General features: G+C 42.5%; 1 protein-coding gene across 6 annotated transcripts in view; it reads right to left on the minus strand.

Annotated features, from left to right (window-relative positions):
* Window positions 1–18,916, minus strand: part of MYO6 (myosin VI) — a 105,238-nt gene that overhangs the window by 22,392 nt on the left and 63,930 nt on the right. For all 6 annotated transcript variants that reach the window (XM_028722813.2, XM_028722810.2, XM_028722816.2 and 3 more), the window contains exons 18-27: window positions 18,354–18,527; window positions 13,974–14,012; window positions 11,459–11,552; window positions 6,822–6,952; window positions 6,620–6,697; window positions 5,257–5,386; window positions 3,328–3,418; window positions 2,020–2,170; window positions 1,307–1,515; window positions 643–721 (exon numbers count right to left, since the gene is read on the minus strand). In XM_028722813.2, the coding sequence (XP_028578646.1) occupies window positions 643–721; window positions 1,307–1,515; window positions 2,020–2,170; window positions 3,328–3,418; window positions 5,257–5,386; window positions 6,620–6,697; window positions 6,822–6,952; window positions 11,459–11,552; window positions 13,974–14,012; window positions 18,354–18,527 (1,176 nt within the window). The remainder of the gene's footprint in view (window positions 1–642; window positions 722–1,306; window positions 1,516–2,019; window positions 2,171–3,327; window positions 3,419–5,256; window positions 5,387–6,619; window positions 6,698–6,821; window positions 6,953–11,458; window positions 11,553–13,973; window positions 14,013–18,353; window positions 18,528–18,916) is intronic.

Raw genomic sequence — 18,916 nt, forward strand, 5'->3', positions numbered from 1 at the left:
AAAGAGTGCAGAACTCAGCTATCAAGTAATATACGTTATCATTATGATTCCATTAAAGAGCAGCCAAAAGCTTCCGCAAATGAGTGTTACTTTGTAAGGAATCTTTTTAACAAAACTGACATTTAAATCATGGTTTCATTATTCTGTCATATCTGTGAGTAGCAATAGCCCTCTCATTAAACCTCCACGCTCAAAACTGACACATTCCTCCTAGCAGGTACTTTTCTCTTTGAGGCAGCGTAATCTCCTTCTCCTCCGGTGCTCCAAATTATATTAATGTTAGTAGTGGATTTAAAGCACAGAACCAAATCTAAGGGCTGAAGCTCACGACTGTCTTAAATCTAGCTTGGTGGTACCTATTTTAACATGAACATTTAATCACTCCCTGTAGCAATATCCTTAAGGAAGTTGGAAGTCTTACCTGTTACTCTGTGAGGCCACTTCCTGTATCTCACCTGCCCTTTTGCCGCCACCACCTAATTGTTCTATGCACACACACACTCCAGCTTCAACAAATTGTGTCTCAGAACACTTGCTTTAGTATTAAATTTGAGCAGGTTCCATTCAGTCCGTTGTGGAAACTTTGGGGAGTGAGGGCATGACTGTGAGACAAAGAAAGTGCCAGTAGTGCAACTGTCCCACCTGAATTCGTCTTTCTTCTTCTTCCCTTTTTTTCCTCTCCTCCTCTTCCTGTTTTCTCTTTGCTTCAATCTCATACTTTCTAGAAAAACAAAATTGACACTCCAAGAAAATGAACATTCAGGAACTGTTCTGTCCCTTCCTCTCACTTTACCGTTACGTCGTTGTTTTCTCCCACAAGAAAGCAAACAAGTTTACATCGAGAGGATTATTGGGGGGGGGGGAGAGACACTCAAGAGACAGTCTCTTAAGAATACAGTTTCCTTGGGATTTAGTCTTCTATCTATGGTTAAAACAAGGATGTATCTATCTGGCCCTTGGGCTTGACCCAGGCCACACTGCCCACCCCCATTGAGTGATTTTGGCTGGTCAGCTCTTTCATTTTCTGGAGGGAGAGGGTGGGGGGGGCATGTGCAATAACCTCTGGCTTTTCATGTCTGGAATATCGCCTACTGTTCCTCTGACCACTTTTGCCTTTGGCTTCGTACACCACTGGCATGAAGCCCCTGAACAAGTTTCCCATGAGGGAACATGGCTGAAAAGGTTTCCCCAGCCTGGATCTCTGTAGGATAATTTTCTAAGACTGAAAGTTCACTTTGGACGGTTGTCCATGCCTGTATTTCTGTTGGCCTTGGCCCTAGAACTGGCAATTGCATTGGACACTCACAGTCGCCTTTCGTCCTCTTCCTTCTTCCGACGTTGCTCCTCTTCCTCACGCCTCTTCCGTTCTCTTTCCATTTCCTCCTGGATGCGCCGCAGCCTTTCTTGCTCTTCTTCCTGTTGCTTCTTTTTCTGCAGTGAGCCCAGAAGCTGCTCTGAGCTTCTCACTAGACCATCGTATTCCTTCTGGATCTGCTGCCTAGGCATTTCAGTGGCCTGCAAAACAAACCATTCGTCACTAGCCTTCATGGCTGCAAAAAATGTGCTTCAAAAAGAAACGGAAACGACTGCTGAAATTTCAGAGACGATGAGAGATTGCTGAATAAGATTTGCAGTAGCGTGTCCAAGGAAAATCCGGTTTCCTCACTCCTTTAACAATGAGCAGAACCAGAAAAAGGGTTGTAGAAACAAGCAAAAAAAAAAAAGGCACAGAATTACACAAAGTAGGAAGAAATATGCATATTTACATCCTTTTTAAAAAAAAGCTATCACACAATTCATCTTTTCTGTGTGCTGCATGGATGATTAGGGTGCCAAATTTTAAAGATTTAGCATGAAACACTAAGCGCCTTGCATATTTTTAAACTTAAGCCTTAATAGGAATTTGATTCTGAATCCATCAAATGCCCCCCAAGGCCTCATCCCTAAGAGCAGAAGATCTGCAGGACATAATATGCTCTCAATATGTTCTCTTACCTTGCTCTCAATATGTTATCTTACCTTAATCTTGATCATCAAAGCATCAATAGACGTTTCAAGGTCCTTGACCTGCTTGCTCATTTCTGCTTTCCCCTCTTTCAGAGCACTTACTACTTCATTGAATTTATCAAGCCTGTTCTTCAAGGTGCGGACCTTTATTAGCCCATCAATGCTGTGAAAGGAACATTTCTCTACATTTCAGAAAAGGCTCCCTCCTTTGAGAAGCAGACAGCAAACATAGAGTGAGATCTAACATCAAGCAACGGGGCATCTACTTATATCAGGGGATACTCCTTCCTCTCCTCTTCTGGGGGACCCTGGTGAGGAGCACATTTCTGGGGGGTTGTGTGAGAGCAGGATAAACACCAGAAGCCCTTTTTGTGCAACCAGATTTCCACCGCACAAACTATTTGTTGAATTTATATGCTGCCCTTCATTCCAAGTTCACAGAGCAGTACACAGTAGGTATCACTGGATGTTAGCTATGAACCGCTGTCCCATGCTGTGCCCTCAGGTTCCCCTTGGACAAAGCCATGGAGTTCAAAAGAAAAATTGCAGACAGGGTAACAAACAGAGCAACTGCACCAATCTTATGAATTCTCTCTTGCACTGCAAGTTTTATGGCACACAGGGACTGTGATGGAAGATACACATTTTTTAAAAAAAAGTTTGTTGCGTTACAGTTGTTTTTCACGCCTGGCTTTATTCCAGTGCTGTTTTTAAACTGTTTAGGGTTTTCTCTCTAGGTTCCTAATTCTATACTTCATAGCTGAAACTTATTTCTGAACCGCCCAGAGATTCTGTATTTTATTTTTGCAGCTGGGCAGTTCAGAAATGTTGCAAATACATCACATAAATAAGTAGTTTTGAAGGCTCCCCTGAGCACTTAATCTTTCCCAAGATGAGGGAGGGCAGCACCAATAGAACTGAAGTCTTGCCCACCCACCACCCTTGCTACGTGTGTGTGTGTGTGTGTGTGTGTGTGTGTGAGAGAGAGAGAGAGAGAGAGAGAGAGAGAGAGAGAGAGAGATTTACGAAGATCATATCTGGGGAATGTGGGGGCAAGCAGATTTTTAATTTTACTTCAATTAAAACAACAAAAGCGTGACCGCTGCTCACGGCACTGGTGTAATGTGAAGTTGGCCCTAAGATGAGCAGTACAGCATCCTAGAAGGAACACCCCTAACATCCCTTAGAACTCTTTCCCAGGCTCTCAAGGCCTTGGATGAGATGTACAGGTTCTGCCAGCAACAAAACTGGATGGGTCATTCAGTACACTGGTATTTAGGAGTGGGGTGCAAGCATATATATAGGATTGCTTCTTCTTACCGTGGTTTATGCTTTCTCTTGCACAGCCACATACGAATCGTCTTTTGTATTTTAATGCAGGCACCGGCTCTGTATTTTATTTTGTTTTTCACTGTGAAATACAAAGAGAAAATTGAAAGACCATCACAAATATGCAGGTAGGGCATAACCCCGGTACAAGACAGCCAGCGTGGTGTAGTGGTTAGAGTGTTGGACTAGGGCCTTGGAGACCAGGGCTCAGGTCCCTGCTCAGACACGAGGCTGACTGGATGATCTTGGGCCAGTTGCAGTCTCTCAGCCTAACCTACCTCACAGGGTTGTTGTTTTGAGGATAAAAGGGGAAGGAAGAAAACTACGTGTGCCACCTTGAACTCGGAGGAAAGGTGAGGTTTAAATGTAATGAAATAATAACAATATATTATGATGCTATAAAATGGGAGTTGGAAAGCTAGGGTAAGCAGATGACAAAAACTTCACGCAATGTTGTTTGGGTTTGGGTTTTGTTATTTAAAAGCAAACCCTGGAGCAGGGAACCTGTGTCCTAACAGATGTTGTTGGAATTTAACACCCTTCATCCCTAACCACTGACCATGCTGGATGCAGCTGATATGAGTTGCGCTCCATCACCATCTGGAGGGTCATCAGTTCCCCAAGCCTGAACTAACAGATGTCGTCATTCCCTTTCCTCATTTGTGGTTAAGGCAACTGTGGCCGTCAACAATTCTTGTGTGAGCAGTACTCATGCTTCTGAACAAATTTACCTGGCTATGAGCCCCACTCCCATGTGTGGGAGACTTAAATTATAATGCATGGGGCCTGCTGGATCTGACTAAAAAACCCTCAAAACCGAGCATTGGGTTTGCATCCATGACCAGTTTCCAGTAAGCTCCCAAATTAAGAGCACAAAGTTAGCAGCCCCTGTTGTTATTTTTCTACCAGCTTCTGGTATTTAGAAGCACACTGTGCCTCTGGGAATTTGATCATTCAGTCTATCTATTAATCTATGAGCATTTCTCAAGAGCCCTCTCACCCAGGTGTGCAGTATTTTTAAGGCCTCTAAACCAGGGATGGGGAACCTGTGGCCCTTGAGATGCTGTAGGACCCATCAGAGCCAGTCACTATGACCAATGGTCAGGGACGATGGAAGCTGCAGACCAAAAATACCTGGAGGGTCAAAGGTGTCCCATCCCCTGGCCTAAATTGACAGGCCATCGCAGCAACTTGTGATAAGGAATTCCACAACTTAATACAGGGGACAGCAACCTTTTTCAGCCGTGGGCCGGTCCACCATCCCTCAGACCATGTGGGGGGCCGGACTATATTTTGGGAAAAAATAATGAATGAATTCCTATGCCTCACAAATAACCCAGAGATGCATTTTAAATAAAAGCACACATTCTACACACTGATTCATGGACCGTCTGCGGACCGGATTGAGAAGGTGATTGGGCCGCATCTGGTCCCCGGGCCTTAGGTTGCCTACCTCTGACTTAATATATGGGCATAAGAAGATCGCCTACAGGATCAAACCAAAGGTCTGTCTCATCCACTCTGTCCCATTCCCCATGATCCCCAACCAGATGCCTCTGGGAAGTCCATAGGCAAGATACAAAGGCACCAGACCTCTCCTGTTGCGCCCCCCCTAGCAACAAGTCCTGAAAAACATCCTACCTCTGAAATAATCCTGCCTATAACCATCCTGAGTAGTAGCAACAGCTAAGCTAGTGCTCATCAGGGCATCTTGTGGCAGTGAATTCCATAAACAATACAGTCCATAAATAATGCACTGTGTGGAATGGCTGTTCTGAACATACCCCTGATCCATTTCATTGCATGCTCCAGGGTTCCAAGTAAGTGTGCTTTAAGAGTCTGCAGCTTTAGGAAGCTTTCAATGTTGGCTCACAAATACCCCCCTCCAGACACACCCCCAAGAGACCCGTGAATACATACATTTAATAACCGACAGAGAACACCACTGGACCTTCTTCCAACGACTGCAGATAAGCCAGTGGTTGACTCGTTTAACCAACTCAGCGAGATGATCTGGGTCAGACTTCATGATCTGATCAAACTCTGCAAACTGAAAGTGGACACCAGCATCACAAAGAGGAAATCATTTACATGACAGCTGTTTTGGAATGTTGAGGGGGCTCAGGTGGGATGAAGCACAAACAGAATGTTGTAACCATGGCAGTGAAGGCCATGGCCACGGGGGTCGGGGGGCCTTCTGGGCTCTATTCAAGGCAATGGTTTTTACATTTAAAGCCAGACTGTGATGGATGGATGGATGGATGGATGGATGGATGGACAGATGTTAAAAATAAAAATGGGCCTAGGGTCCTTTAAGGACTGCCTGATTGCTTAGACTCCACCTTGATCACTGAGACCATCTGATGAAGCACTTCTGGTGGTTCCTCACTCCCTTGAGGTTCAGCCCAGGGACTGAGCATTTAGTGTGCAGGCCTCGCTCTGTCAAACATGACAGCAGTAGAGGTTCAATAGGAACCACTGCTCCCTTCAGAAATCTTCTGAAAACTTTGTGTGTGTGTGTAAAGGCAGGCATTTACAACATAACTCCCCCCCCCCTCCTCTTTAATCGATCGGTATTTATTGATGTTTTTAAATGCTGTTTAATGGGTATTTTTTGTTTATTTTATTTCTATAGGTTGTATTCCACCTTGTGGGTTATAAATGCGTGAATAAAAATAAAGAACTAAATAGATTTCCTTGCATAAGCCACATGCACTATAGATCTGGCTATCTGATGGTCTGGCAAACTGCCTTGCCCCAAATCTGAGCCAGCAGATGAGGATACAGCTGCAAAAGCAATGAAAGAGGGCTTTTGCAACTGTAGCCTTAATAATAATAATAATAATAATAATAATAATAATAATCTCTCTAAGAAAGTTTGTTATCTCCCCTGGCTTTTTGAAAAAGGTGTCAGTCCTATTTGTTTACTAAACCTTTTGGCGCCTAAGGCTTTACTGCTCATTGTGGGGTTTTAAACCATTGCTCTCATTTTTTGACTTTTTGTGTTCCAGAGATTTAGGTTTTTAAATCTGCTATCAGCCAATCTGATTACAGGGAGAAGTTTGATCAAGGTATTTTATATAGATAAGTAAATAAAACATGGAAATGGCATTGCTAATATCTGCATCATCAGAAGAGACAAAATTAAATTGTGGTTTTGTTTTGTATTTTTTTTAAAAAACAACCCAGCTTTCACGTATCTTAGTTACCAATTACTTTACAGAAAGAATGGGTAGAAAATGTTCACATTCATCAACTCTCCTTGGATAACAATAACACTTACCTTGCCAGGTCTAAAAAACACTTTGGTTAATCCAAATTTATAATCATTTTCATTTAATCCAAGGGCTTTGAAGAGTGCCTGGGAGAGGAGAAAAACACTTTGATGAATAAATCCTTTGAGAGGACAAAGATTTCAATGAATATCAATTCTCTATGATAAAAAAATACAAAGGAAGTGTATTTAGCATTCTAGACGTTAATACCTTGCAGAAGAGTCTGGGATCCAAACGAGACAGCTTTGCAGGCATGTACTTTTTGTACATGTTATATAGCTCATGGAATGAGGCTCGGGATGGGAAGCCACCTTGCATCAAATCCAAAACAGACACCATGCCTAGAGAAACGAGCATGCAAAAACATGTCACCAATTCAGTTAAAAGGACACAGCTGTCACTCTCACAATGCTCTGGGGCGGGGATCATTAAAACTTTGCAAGCGTTGCACATTTATTCTGAGACACAGTGACTGGCTGGACATCACCCAAGGACCAACATATCCCAGGAAGCCCCGGTCACATTTTACAGAAGGGAATGGCGAGAGTGTCTGTCTGTACTAGTAGAATTGCTCAAGATCAACTGCTCAAAGTCAGATCCCAAGTGAGTCACATCACATCACCACATACACCAAATGTTCAATACTATCAAAGGTGTCAGGAAGTCCAAAAGGATCGATAGAATAGCAGAGTTACTCAAGAATAGCAAAGGTGTAGCAATTTGGAAATGGCAAGCGGGCAAGAGCTGGAAAATACCCACTCGACTCAAAACCTTTCCCATGAAGACAGACTCACTGGACTGTTTGAAGGGGAGTGAGGTTGAGCAGGGATGACATGAGCAAAGGTGTAAGGTAATCTGGTTGTCTAGCCTCCAGAACGAGATTTAAAACTTCCAGTTCTTGTATAGACTGGACTCTAATTATAATGTGTGCATGGGTACAATGCATCCAGGAGTACACAAATGCACATGTGCTGGGTATTTGTGTACTGAAGTTTAATATTTTATTTTAGAGACAGTGAAATTTCTTACTGGGTGTGCTATTAGCTATTGATTTATTGCCTGAAATTTGTTTTTGTTTGTTTGTTTGTTTTGTGAGAGTCGCCTCTTCTGCTAAATTTATATTATTCTGTCCTGGCTAGGATGGTTTCATTTTATCAACTGTTTTATCTGTTTTTATAAGCCTATATTACGACGTAACCTGCCCTCATGGTGAAGGGTTAGCTAAGAACTCTTGTACAACAAATCAATAAATGCAACCTTGGAAGAGAAATCCAAATAAATGGGAGATGCGCAGTCTGTCATGTGGCTAACAGTCCTTTCTATTTAAAAAAAGGGGGGAGACAGAAGATGCTCTCTGCTGTATTTATTCTTGGAGACATTCATGTTATTTTAATTTCTCCCTCCCCTGCTTCTCATATTAATAAGCCATTTATTTTTAGCATGTTTCTCCCCCTTTAAATTTGCATGAACTTGTTTCTCAACGAGAAGATGGAAACAGAAACCCATAAAAGAAAACCACGGCTTGTGAGCAACACGGAAGTACGGCGTTTTATTACTTCCCCACCTCCCTCTTTCACAGTACTTGCCAAGAGCGATCAGCCTTCAGATTATCAGCCAAAAATGGTGTCAATAGAACCCTAATTAAAGCAAAGTTGTTAAGCGTTTGTGACTGATTTGCTAAATTAAACTTTAAATGTAACTTGACATGACAAGCAAGAGGGAGCATTGCCAAGATGAACCAGATGCTTAAAGTCTCAGGGCCCCCCTGGCATGCTAAATTAAGAGAAAAGCTGAGGTGGCAGCTAATGGAAACTGGAAGCCTAACTGGAAATGAGGCTTATTTCAGAGGAAATTAGGTGCCTCCTGAAAACCCATTCTGTATCCCAGATTTTCTGTTGTCCAATCCACAGCTCTGCTTGCTCCCCAGATGACAGCGAGTGAGAGCATTTTGCCGAGACTGGCAGAGATTTAGGCTGCAGTTTTATGCATAATGTACCTGGGAAGTAGTTCCACTGAAGTCAACGGGGCATACTTCTAAGTAAAGGAGTATAGGTTTGCGCTATTATTTGTCACTTTGCTACTCATGTATCCAAAGTGACTTAGATGCAAAATAGCCACCAACAGAAGTTAAACAATTAAAATGCTAGAGAAGGCACTAGCTCTTTGTGCATGTGTGACTTGAGGCAGGTATAGCCCAGAGTTAGGTAGGTACACACAGGATTTGTGAGCAGTGAAGAAAAGTGGATGCACTGGGTCTATTGCACCTGAATTATAAACATTCCAGTGGGAAAAATGTCAATGGAACCTCCGGCTGCGTGCATTAAGGGCTGCAGTCCATCTTATGAATGTATCTGCAGAAGTAAGGTTCACTGAGTTCAGTGGGCGCGGCTCTTAGATTAATGCACTGCAGCCTTAGAGTATATGAATCAACATACTATTGATTTCACAGGTTTGGAGTCAAACCTTCCTGCTCCCATTAGAAAAAGCTTACTTTTAACAGAAAAGGGAAACATTTTGATCCAATCCACAATACCAGAAAAGCATCCTGATTTGGTGAGGTTGTGGCTTCTTTTGAATAAGTGCCTAATAATAATAATATTTATTTATTTATTTATTCATACATACATACATACATACATACATACCCTGTCCATCTGGCTGAGTTTCCCCAGCCACTCTGGGCAGCTTTCAATCGAGTGTTAAAAACAATACAGCATTAAATATTAAAAACTTCCCTGAACAGGGCTGCCTTCAGATGTCTTTTAAAGATAAAATAGCTGCTTATTTCCTTCACATCTGAAGGGGGGGCATTCCACAGGGTGGGCGCCACTACCGAGAAGGCCCTCTGTCTGGTTCCCTGTAACTCGCAAGCTACATTACTCTCAAATAGTTTTAAAAAACAGGTTTCTAATGTCATCATTAATGCCGATTCCCCCCCCCCCTCCAAGAGAAGTCATCATGGACAAGCCATGCAGGAATGTGGACAACTCTTTTTATAAAAAATAGAAGGAAATAAATACATCTCCTCCGACTACTTTGGGAATTTGGCACAAGAACTCACAAGGAAACTAGTCCTATAATTTACATGAACCTCAAAAAAGTGTGTGCCTTCAATGTTTGCTGTCATGACACGTAGCTTTGACTAATTACTACTCCAGGAGGAGATAATGGGGTCTCTCCATGTGGTCATGTTGACTAGGGCGGATGGAGTTCAACAACATCTGGAGGGCACGATGCTGTCTACCCCTTATCTACTTCCTTGTTTTTATAGTCTAAACCACTGAGCCTCTTGGGCTTGCTGATTGGAAGGTCGGTGGTTCGAATCCGTGTAATGCGGTGAGCTCCCATTGCTCTGTCCCAGCTCCTGCTAACCTAGCAGTTTGAAAACACGCCAGGGCAAGTAGATAAATAGGTACTGCTGCGGCGGGAAGGTAAACGGTGTTTCCGTGCCCTCTGGCACTCATCACAGTGTCCCATTGTGCCAGAAGCAGATTAGTCCTGCTGGCCACATGACCCGGAAAGCTGTCTGTGGACAAACGCCGGCTCCCTCGACCTGGAAGCAAGATGAACGCCACACCCCATAGTCACCTTTGACTTGATTTAACCATCCAGGGGTCCTTTACCTTAACTTTTTTTTAGTTTGACCCCAGTGTCTAAATATGTAGCCTCTGGGCTACCTGTTACAGATTCCTTTGCTGCCCTCCTGGATTTCCAGGAGTAGGGGAAGTACAGAACTAAGTATGATCTGACTTTTTGTTCTTTAAGGAATGAAAGGGGCTTGAGAAAGGTGGAACCCCTCTCCTACAAACACAGCCTGCTGTTTTTCTCTTCTCCTTCCCTTCCCTTCCCTTCCCGTCTCCTTGATGCCAGTGCACAGAGCAAGACCTCAAAGTTGGATTTGTGAAATACCAGCTCTGCACTAAAGATCTAAGGGGATATACTGGCATCTTCCATGACCACCTCCCCAATACAGTTATTTTACATTTGTTGGGGTGGTGAATCTGGGGTGTGAATCTAAACTGTAAACTTTTCGTAACAGAATTTCCATGCAATGCTTCACAAAGAACTTCTATATGGAAGATTAATTAGTATAGCAGTAATTAGATCCAAATCCAATATATGCAAATGGGAGGACAGCAATATAAAAGATTTCAAAGGTGCTCAGGTGATGATGGCATGGTGCTCTCTTTCTAATCTGATAATGCATTATGATCTCATGCTCAGACCGTTACCATTAAGCTTCCCTTTTACTGCAGACAAGATTGTGACATGGCATTTTAAGAATGGACAGGTGCTTTCTGGTTGCTGAAGCAGCTCTCACCAAGCAGAGGTTCCTGCTGGAAGAAGAAGGGCTTTGGACTGATTCTCCTTTTTACCTGCAGCTCCCAGCACCACCAAGAGCATGCTGCTCTTGAGGATCACCCAACTCTTCACAGCAGATTTTCAGGAAATACCAGTAGGTTGCAGAGTGAGGGAGGAAGTGACAAAAAAAAAAAAAAAAACCCTTCCCATGGAATGTCCTGCAAGTGGGAAGTTTCAACCCAATCCAAGTGCATAGAATGCCCAGTTCTTTCCTCTTTGCTTTTAAAATGCTTACGTGAGAAACAAGGAGTAAGTTGTTGCCCTTTAAAAAGTAGCTGGGTTAACTAAGAATCGATATTATCTCCCACTTATTGTTATGCACCAGTAATCTTGCTGCACTGGCAGAGCTTTGCTGAAATTAAAAAGTAACCTGTTGTTTCTAATTAAGGAAGACTTGTCTAAAGCCCTGTTGTTACAACTCCACATGAATCTTTTCATCTACATGACAATCGTGCTACAGAACTGAACAAGACACATCAAGTTACCTGAACACTGGAGCTGGGAGAGGATCTGGGCGCCTTCAAAGTGGTGGCTTGTCATCTTTAAATTAGGCTTGATACAGCGAATAAAGCTAGACCCCTGTTGGAAAAGACAGCAGGTTGGCAACATCGCAAAAATACATGCAAATCACTTATAAGTAAAATAATAGATTTTGAGGCTTCAGGCTTTACCATCCCCATATGAATCCAACTGCCCATTAAAACCTCAATTATTTCACCTTCTGAAAAGCTGGCGTTTAGAAGCATTATCTAAATCAAACTGCTCTTGTACCATATTAGTACATATTAATATTTTCTCCATTGTTTGGATCCTCTTCTTTGAGGGGAAAAAAGGGGGAGAGCAAGACAGACAAACTTTGCAAAAGATTAAACTTCCTGTACGTTCAAAAAGTTACACACCTTTTGAAGGAAGGCAGCCAGCTCAGGTCATCTGAGAATTGGATAAAGATTCTAAAACTGAGCCTTTCCCTTTCTAGATACTACCCCTCACTTCTTGACCAGTATTTTTCCTCCAGGCTTCTATGGTAAAAGATACCTTGTTTTCCCTTTTAAGTAAATGCAAACACAGAGAAAGGCACAGGAATATTTTACTCTTTGAAGAACAAGGTGCTTTGCAATAGTTTTCCCTAGCTAAAGAAGAATTCCTCTCTTTTTTTTTATTGAGACTAGTACTGATACCCAGAACTCAAGTGCCTTGGGAAAGTTACATTTCTCAGGATCCCTTGCAGTAGTGTACAAATTCTGAAAAAGGAATGAGGGAGGTTGTACTGCCACTGCTGCAGTTAACAAAAAACCCCACAAAATTTAAGTGGGGACAGAACTACAGGGCAGACCACAGTGGCTTTTGAGAGAGTACTGAGTAGTTTTCAGGCCACTGCATTCCTGATGGTGTTCAGAGAGTGTGGGTGGCAAGTCAAGTTCTGAATAGGATCTGGAATAAACTGATATATATATTTCCAATAGGGGGAGCAGCTCAGTTTATAGATATTGGGGGAAGAGAGTACACTCATCACTACTACTCATTCATCATGGGGTATGGAGGAGAGGATAAAATATTTTGAGCTTTAGGCTGAGCTCCGAGATAGAACAGATGCCATCAAAATAAGGCATTTTTTAATCTGTCTACACAACTTCAGAGCCATAAAGCAGCATCCCAAAAGGCTGATAAGCATTCATTTATCAAGGAAGCATTTAATGAATACATGAATTGACAAGTCTGGCTCGAGGTCTTTCTGAGGGGCTCTTAAATCAACTCATAATTATGTGGCAATTATGGCCAGAACATCTCAGACACTTATTCCAAACATCCAGAGGACAATATACAAATAAGACTGCAGCTAATGAATGACACCATCAAAAGACAGTCCAAAAAGCCTGAAGAACATTTACTCTTCCTCTAGAATCTCCCTTTTCCACCTCTCAAGTTTTCATCTGGTTTTGAAGTGCCTTTTATATCTAGGCAAGAGAGGCAGAGAAAACCAGCTTCCATTATTTCACAGCATTTGTTCACACGCTGCTTGAAAAGAACAATGTTTGTTCATCAATTTAAAAGGCTCTCAACTAGCTGTTCCAAACCCTGTCCAGATTCAATAGTATTGGGATGCTCTTTCCATAAGCTATTTTGCTCTGTCTTTCTGTCACATGCACAGCTTTATCACATCACACGCATGAGTTGTGGTGGCGCCTGCTGCTGGGTGGACAACACACCAAAAACCCTTAAATCCATATCTGGATGTGTTGGATACTATGAACTAAGAGCCATAGCCTTGTGGTCTCTTCTAACTCTGTGATTCTATTATTCTATGAAACTGAAACATGTGCACCCAGGAAGGCTGTGATCAACTCCTGCCCTGAAACCTATGTCCGCACTGTGGAAGGACGTATGGCTCCAGAAGTGGCCTCCACAGTCACTTACAGACTCACTGTTAAGACCCTGTTCATGGAAGATGATCTTACTTGGCTATGAGTGACTGCCAAAGAAAATAAAGAAGTGATGTTTTAGTAGGTACTTGTACTTTGCATGCTAAGAATAGGGCAGATAAATGGTCTCAGATGTGTAAGCAATGATTCTCAATACATCTCATTGTGTTTATCATGGGCAATTATCTGCTAGCAAGTCTTCCCCAATACTTTGATCTGGCACTGAAGCCCTCAAGGATGGGATACTTTAAAAATATACATATCTAAAACTAAATAGTACTTTGAAAATGGTTTGAACCACATCAAAAACACTCAACCTATGCACACAGAAGGCGCCATCAATTCATGTATTGGATGGTAATATCCAAAATGTCTGACCCCAATAACTAACTTGTTGACATGGATCATGGAACAGCCATGCTTCAGCAGATAAAAGCTTGCCTCACTATCAAATGCAGTGGTTATACAGTTAACTTATTCCTGCAATACGTCATTTGAAATCTATAGATTTGGTGTAAATGCAATTTTTTAAAAATTAAAACAAATGTGAGTTAACAGAAGGCAAAGAATCTCCACTTACTGTACTGCGAAGCTTTTCCAGGAGCAGATTCAGCTGAGTCTGTAAAAGCAAAGGAAATTGCATCAGTATGGAGAATGGGAGATTAGGCACACAGGACACACATGGGCATGGCCAGGCTTCATGTTGTGGGGGGGGCAGAACCTCAGTTAGCTAAATATTTTTATTGATTTACTTGATGGGGGCAGCTGCCCCCTGCCTCCCCCCGGGCTACACTCATGAGGACACATCATTACTTGCATGCATCACTTAGCACGAGCTCCCCATGCATACATGCACTTGCTCAAATGGAGGTGAAAAGGAGAATGAGTGCATAGGATCTGTCAGTCCACGGTACCAACACCTTCACTTGCTACTCATAGTCAAACCGCCTTAGCAGCAAGAGAATTAAGGTGGGAAGCAGCAATGCCATACCATACCACTACCAGAATTCTTCCACCCGACCTCATATGTACAACTTAGTACATAAATGTTTCTTTTACCCAAATGGTCTTCCAAACAAAGGACCTTTAGGAATGTCTCCTTTCTATTCAATGGAAAGCACCACCAATTTGCTAAATGTGAGCTACTCTTTTAAACACTGAACACAAGGGTAAGCCAATATGGTGCCCTGCAGGTGTTGTCAGGAACCAGATCCCATCAGCCCCAGCTAGCATTAGCAGTGGCAGGCGTGGCAGGGGCTTTGGCCCAACGAATCTGGAGGGCACCACTTTGGCTTCCCCTTGACTTACACTACGCATTCAGCTGGCACATAGATAACCTGATCCATGTTATTAGATGAACCTTACATGGATTAAGTGGATGGTGTAGGATCAGATACAGTATCCCAAATGATGAGGGGAGTCTTGTACTTTGCCAGATGCAGCGGATGTTTGCACATAACTCATCAGGAACCAGATAGGTTTCAATAAACACTTTTTTCAGCCATTAGGGTGTGTTGGTCGAAGTTACAAAATGTTTAAAATATAGACTATGCATTGACTTAGTGGTCTAGATTTGGTTTCAAATGGTGATTCACAAAGCCAATCACCTGCTAATGAAGACACACCCACCACCATTTTTTCCCCTCCCCCATGGACCTCCCTTGGCATTGCACAGAGCCCAGGGAAATGCAATTTTCATGTTGGGCAAAAGAGGGTCAACCCATCCAATGACTCACCTGGCATGCACAGAGAAACTTGTTGGGGGAGCAGAGTCAGTTTCTTACCTGGCATTGCAAAAACAGCAATGTAGGCTTGAGCACTGATGTTTACCTTTCCCTTGCCCCAAAGCCCAGTGAGTAGTAGGAACAGACCTGCTCACCTCCCCAAGTCCTCTGTGCATACTAGCGGACCCTCAGGAAGAGTGGGGTTTTGTTTCATAGCGTGCTGGGCTTGGCAGAAGCCAGAAGCAGGGAGCATCTCCTCACTTGTTTAGAATAGCACAGAGACTGGCTCTGCTATCCTATCCCGTCCCACTTCTCCCCCAACCCTATTCCAGCCCCCATTATCAGGCCATTCAAGGGGGCTGGGGGGATGGGAAGGCTCTGTGGCAATCCCAAGTAACAGAGGGATCTTCAGCTAAGCTGAAAAGCCTTGGCCCTGCTATAATTTCACCTACTTCTCTGCATGCCTGAAATCCTCCTTTTGCATTTTGATTTCGGAAATACACACCTACCCTTTCTACCCATGGAAAATGACTTATCTTTGTAAACCCATTTTCTATTTGAAAAGCAAGCAAGTTGCCTTCTTGGTACATTTAGCTCAGTAGGAGTAGCCAACATGGCGCTCTTCCAGATATAGTTGGACCACCTTGGCTGTCTCTTACTGCAGACCCTGCTTGTGGAGCCTGAGTTCCCACAGCCATTAACAGAATTGGCTGCAACAGCTGCAGGTATGTTCTGTACTCAAGAAAGTGTTTTATTTTCTTGATAATTTTGCTGCTTTAAATGTACATTTTATATTTAACCTCCATTAGTAAAGATTTCCATTTGAAATCTTTAAGATGATATTTTAGTTTCCTGTTAATTATGCTGCTTTGGATGCATACTTTATATTTGACTTTCTTCTGTAATGTTTTCTTTCGGATTGTTTTATTTGGGTACTTTGAGATCCCCCCCCCCATTAAAAATGTAAAGCAGGATGGAAATGAAATGATTATTATTAATAATAATAATGATTCACAACTCCCATTCATTCTAACCAAGAATGATGGGAGCTGTGGTCCATTATCATTCATGTTGGCTATGCCTGATTCTACAGCACGTGGCAGCCTCTCTCCAGAGTTTCAGAAAAGGAGGACTGCTGGAGGAGAAAAAGAACTAAGGCAGATTTCATACATATCTTCTGGGATTGTGCAAAAGCAAAACCTCTCCGAGTTACAATTTTGAATATAGCAGGAAATCACCGGCTTTGCATTACCTAGAAACGCAAACACAATCCTTCTTTGCATGCGGTGAAGTTATAAATCCCGATCTCTAATTAGTAACTACTCTTTTGACTATGGCGAAACTCTATACAGTCCAGAAATGGAAAAATAAAGACCCTCCAACCAACCCACAATGGCTGAGGAAAGCTTGGGAATGTGTCACAATGATAAAGCTGACAGAAACACTTTAAAATATAATGATCAAAACAAGTTTATGGGCTCTGTTCATTCAACAATCAAATCGCAGGCAAAGTACCCCTGTATATTCTTTTTATGTTAATTTAATAGTATCTCATTATGCAAGCTATTTTCTCCAACCATTTTCTTCCTCTCCATTTTTCTCAATATATTTTGCTTTTCCCTCTATTTGGACGGTTGTGATATTTAATTTAAAATTTAAAAAACGAAAGTGAAAAAGAAAACGAGCCCCCCCCCCCCCCGCCAGCTCTAACTGAATTGAACCCAAGACCCTTTGCATGCAAGGCACACAGTCCAACCCTGAGCTACTGCCCTTCCCAGGTCCCACCACAGATTTAATACGTGGTTTTTAATGCATGGGTTGTTGAGGGAACCAGCGACAAAAATAAAAACCCTGCTGTGGAGTGGAGGCATTTTTCTAACGTTACATGAAGCAAAACTGATGTGCTAGAAATAAGAATTCTGGCTGAAATTACTGCAGTTTGATAAATAATGAGTCCACGAAGGTGATACATTTACCTGCAGCCCTTGGTTTTGCCTCTGCCTGCTTTTCCTCTCAACTCCCCTATAGCTTCCCCTCCAGCCATCCTGAGCTGGTAAAAGCCAACTAAAATAAAAACTGATGAATAGGGAAAGGAAGCAGAAAAACAGAGAAGGCTTAACACAGAAAGAGCAGAAGACACAGAGGTCAGATTTACAGCTAAGAACAAAAGGAAAAATTAGGAAAAGCATCAGATAATACTGTTAGGAGAAGGGCGGGGGGGGGGTGAGAAAAGGAATGCTCAACCCCCCGAGGTTTTTTGGGTTTTGTTTTGTCTTGTCAATGCTATTAATATTTTTAGAGGGTTCAGAGAAATGATAACACTTTAAATCTACTTTACTGTCTCAATGGGACACCCACAGCTAGCTTCTGTTGACTGAAGGGGCTCGCTTCAAATGTGCAAATTCTCATTATACAACAGAAAGCAAAGCTTTTTAAACCACACATTTAGCTCTGATAAGAAGTTGCTTCGGGGTCTGCAATTAATACAGACGCTAAACATACAGTATTAAACTAATACAGATTCCCATTTTGGCAATTCATTCGCTCCCTGTGCAACATACAATGTGGTGAAGTCTCAGTTGCAACTTTCGGCAGCCACAGCCAAGAGAAGGTGGAATGACAGAGGCAATGGTGGAAGTGCGTGCAAGTGTGAGTGTGCGACTGAAGAGTCCAAGAAGCCCCACATAAAACGTTGCAGAGGCAGATTGCAAAAGCGGGTGTGTGTGAGAGAGAGAAGCCATTCATGCTGCTTGTGAGTCATAAAGGAAGGACAAGGAACAGAAGTGAGGCAGAGGGATGTGTGGAAGAAATGCGTGTTACCTGGAGATCGCACAGGCCTTTCTGAAATTCAAACACGGACTACGAAAAACAGGGAGGGAGGACAGAAGGAATACCCCGGTATCCTCAGGGCATGGAGAAATGTTGCTTCAATATCAGGAAAAGGCAAAAAGCCACTGAAGATTTGCCTCAGTTTACTACAGCAAAGGCCAGACTGCATGAGTTATACCTGTCATATCACAAAACTGTTTGAGGTTGCAATTTTGAGCATGCATCCTAGAAAATGGAAATCCTGCTGAAACCAGCAGGGATTGCTTCTGAGTAAACAAGGATGGTCCGACAAGAGGAATACGTGAAACTGAAACCACTCATGCTGTCTGCCTAACTTTACAGTCCCGTTGTGTTCATAGAAAATGGAAAGGAGTCCCGGGAAAGGAGAAGGTTTGTCATGCCCATACCTTAAATTTGTTTCCCACACTGATGAAACTGAGCTTCCCTGCTTTTTGTTTATGGTCCTTGTTGTTGTTCGTGTTGGATTCAAAGAGCTGCCGGATAAATTTATCTTTGGATTCACATATAAGGGACTCCAGAGACATATGCAGAGCGTCGTTGTTTTTCTCCACAAACTGGGTCTGAGGAAAATAATGAAAATAATGTTAGGTAGGAGGGAAAGTTTGCACATGTCTATGCTATCACTTGATCACTGAGGCACCTGGGCAGAAATTGCACATAGGCACTGCAGACCAAACATCAATGATTGTAAAAAGCAGAAGCAAAATTTGTTTTACTTCATTAGGTTACACCATTCAGAAACTTTTAGTTGCTCTCACAAACAGTGTTGCCAACTTAGATTAACACCTCTTCCCAATGAAACGTCTTCAATATTCAAATTATCTGGTGGGGTCCTAAGCATGATGTTGAGTTCTTCCTATAGCCTTCGTAGATTCTCACCATGTAGCTGAATATATTTTATCTGCTCAGCCACACTCACAAGGATCCACTACACAACAGATATAAATAA

Source organism: Podarcis muralis, chromosome 3, assembly GCF_964188315.1.
Source record: "Podarcis muralis chromosome 3, rPodMur119.hap1.1, whole genome shotgun sequence".
In the NCBI taxonomy this organism is placed as follows: domain Eukaryota; kingdom Metazoa; phylum Chordata; class Lepidosauria; order Squamata; family Lacertidae; genus Podarcis; species Podarcis muralis.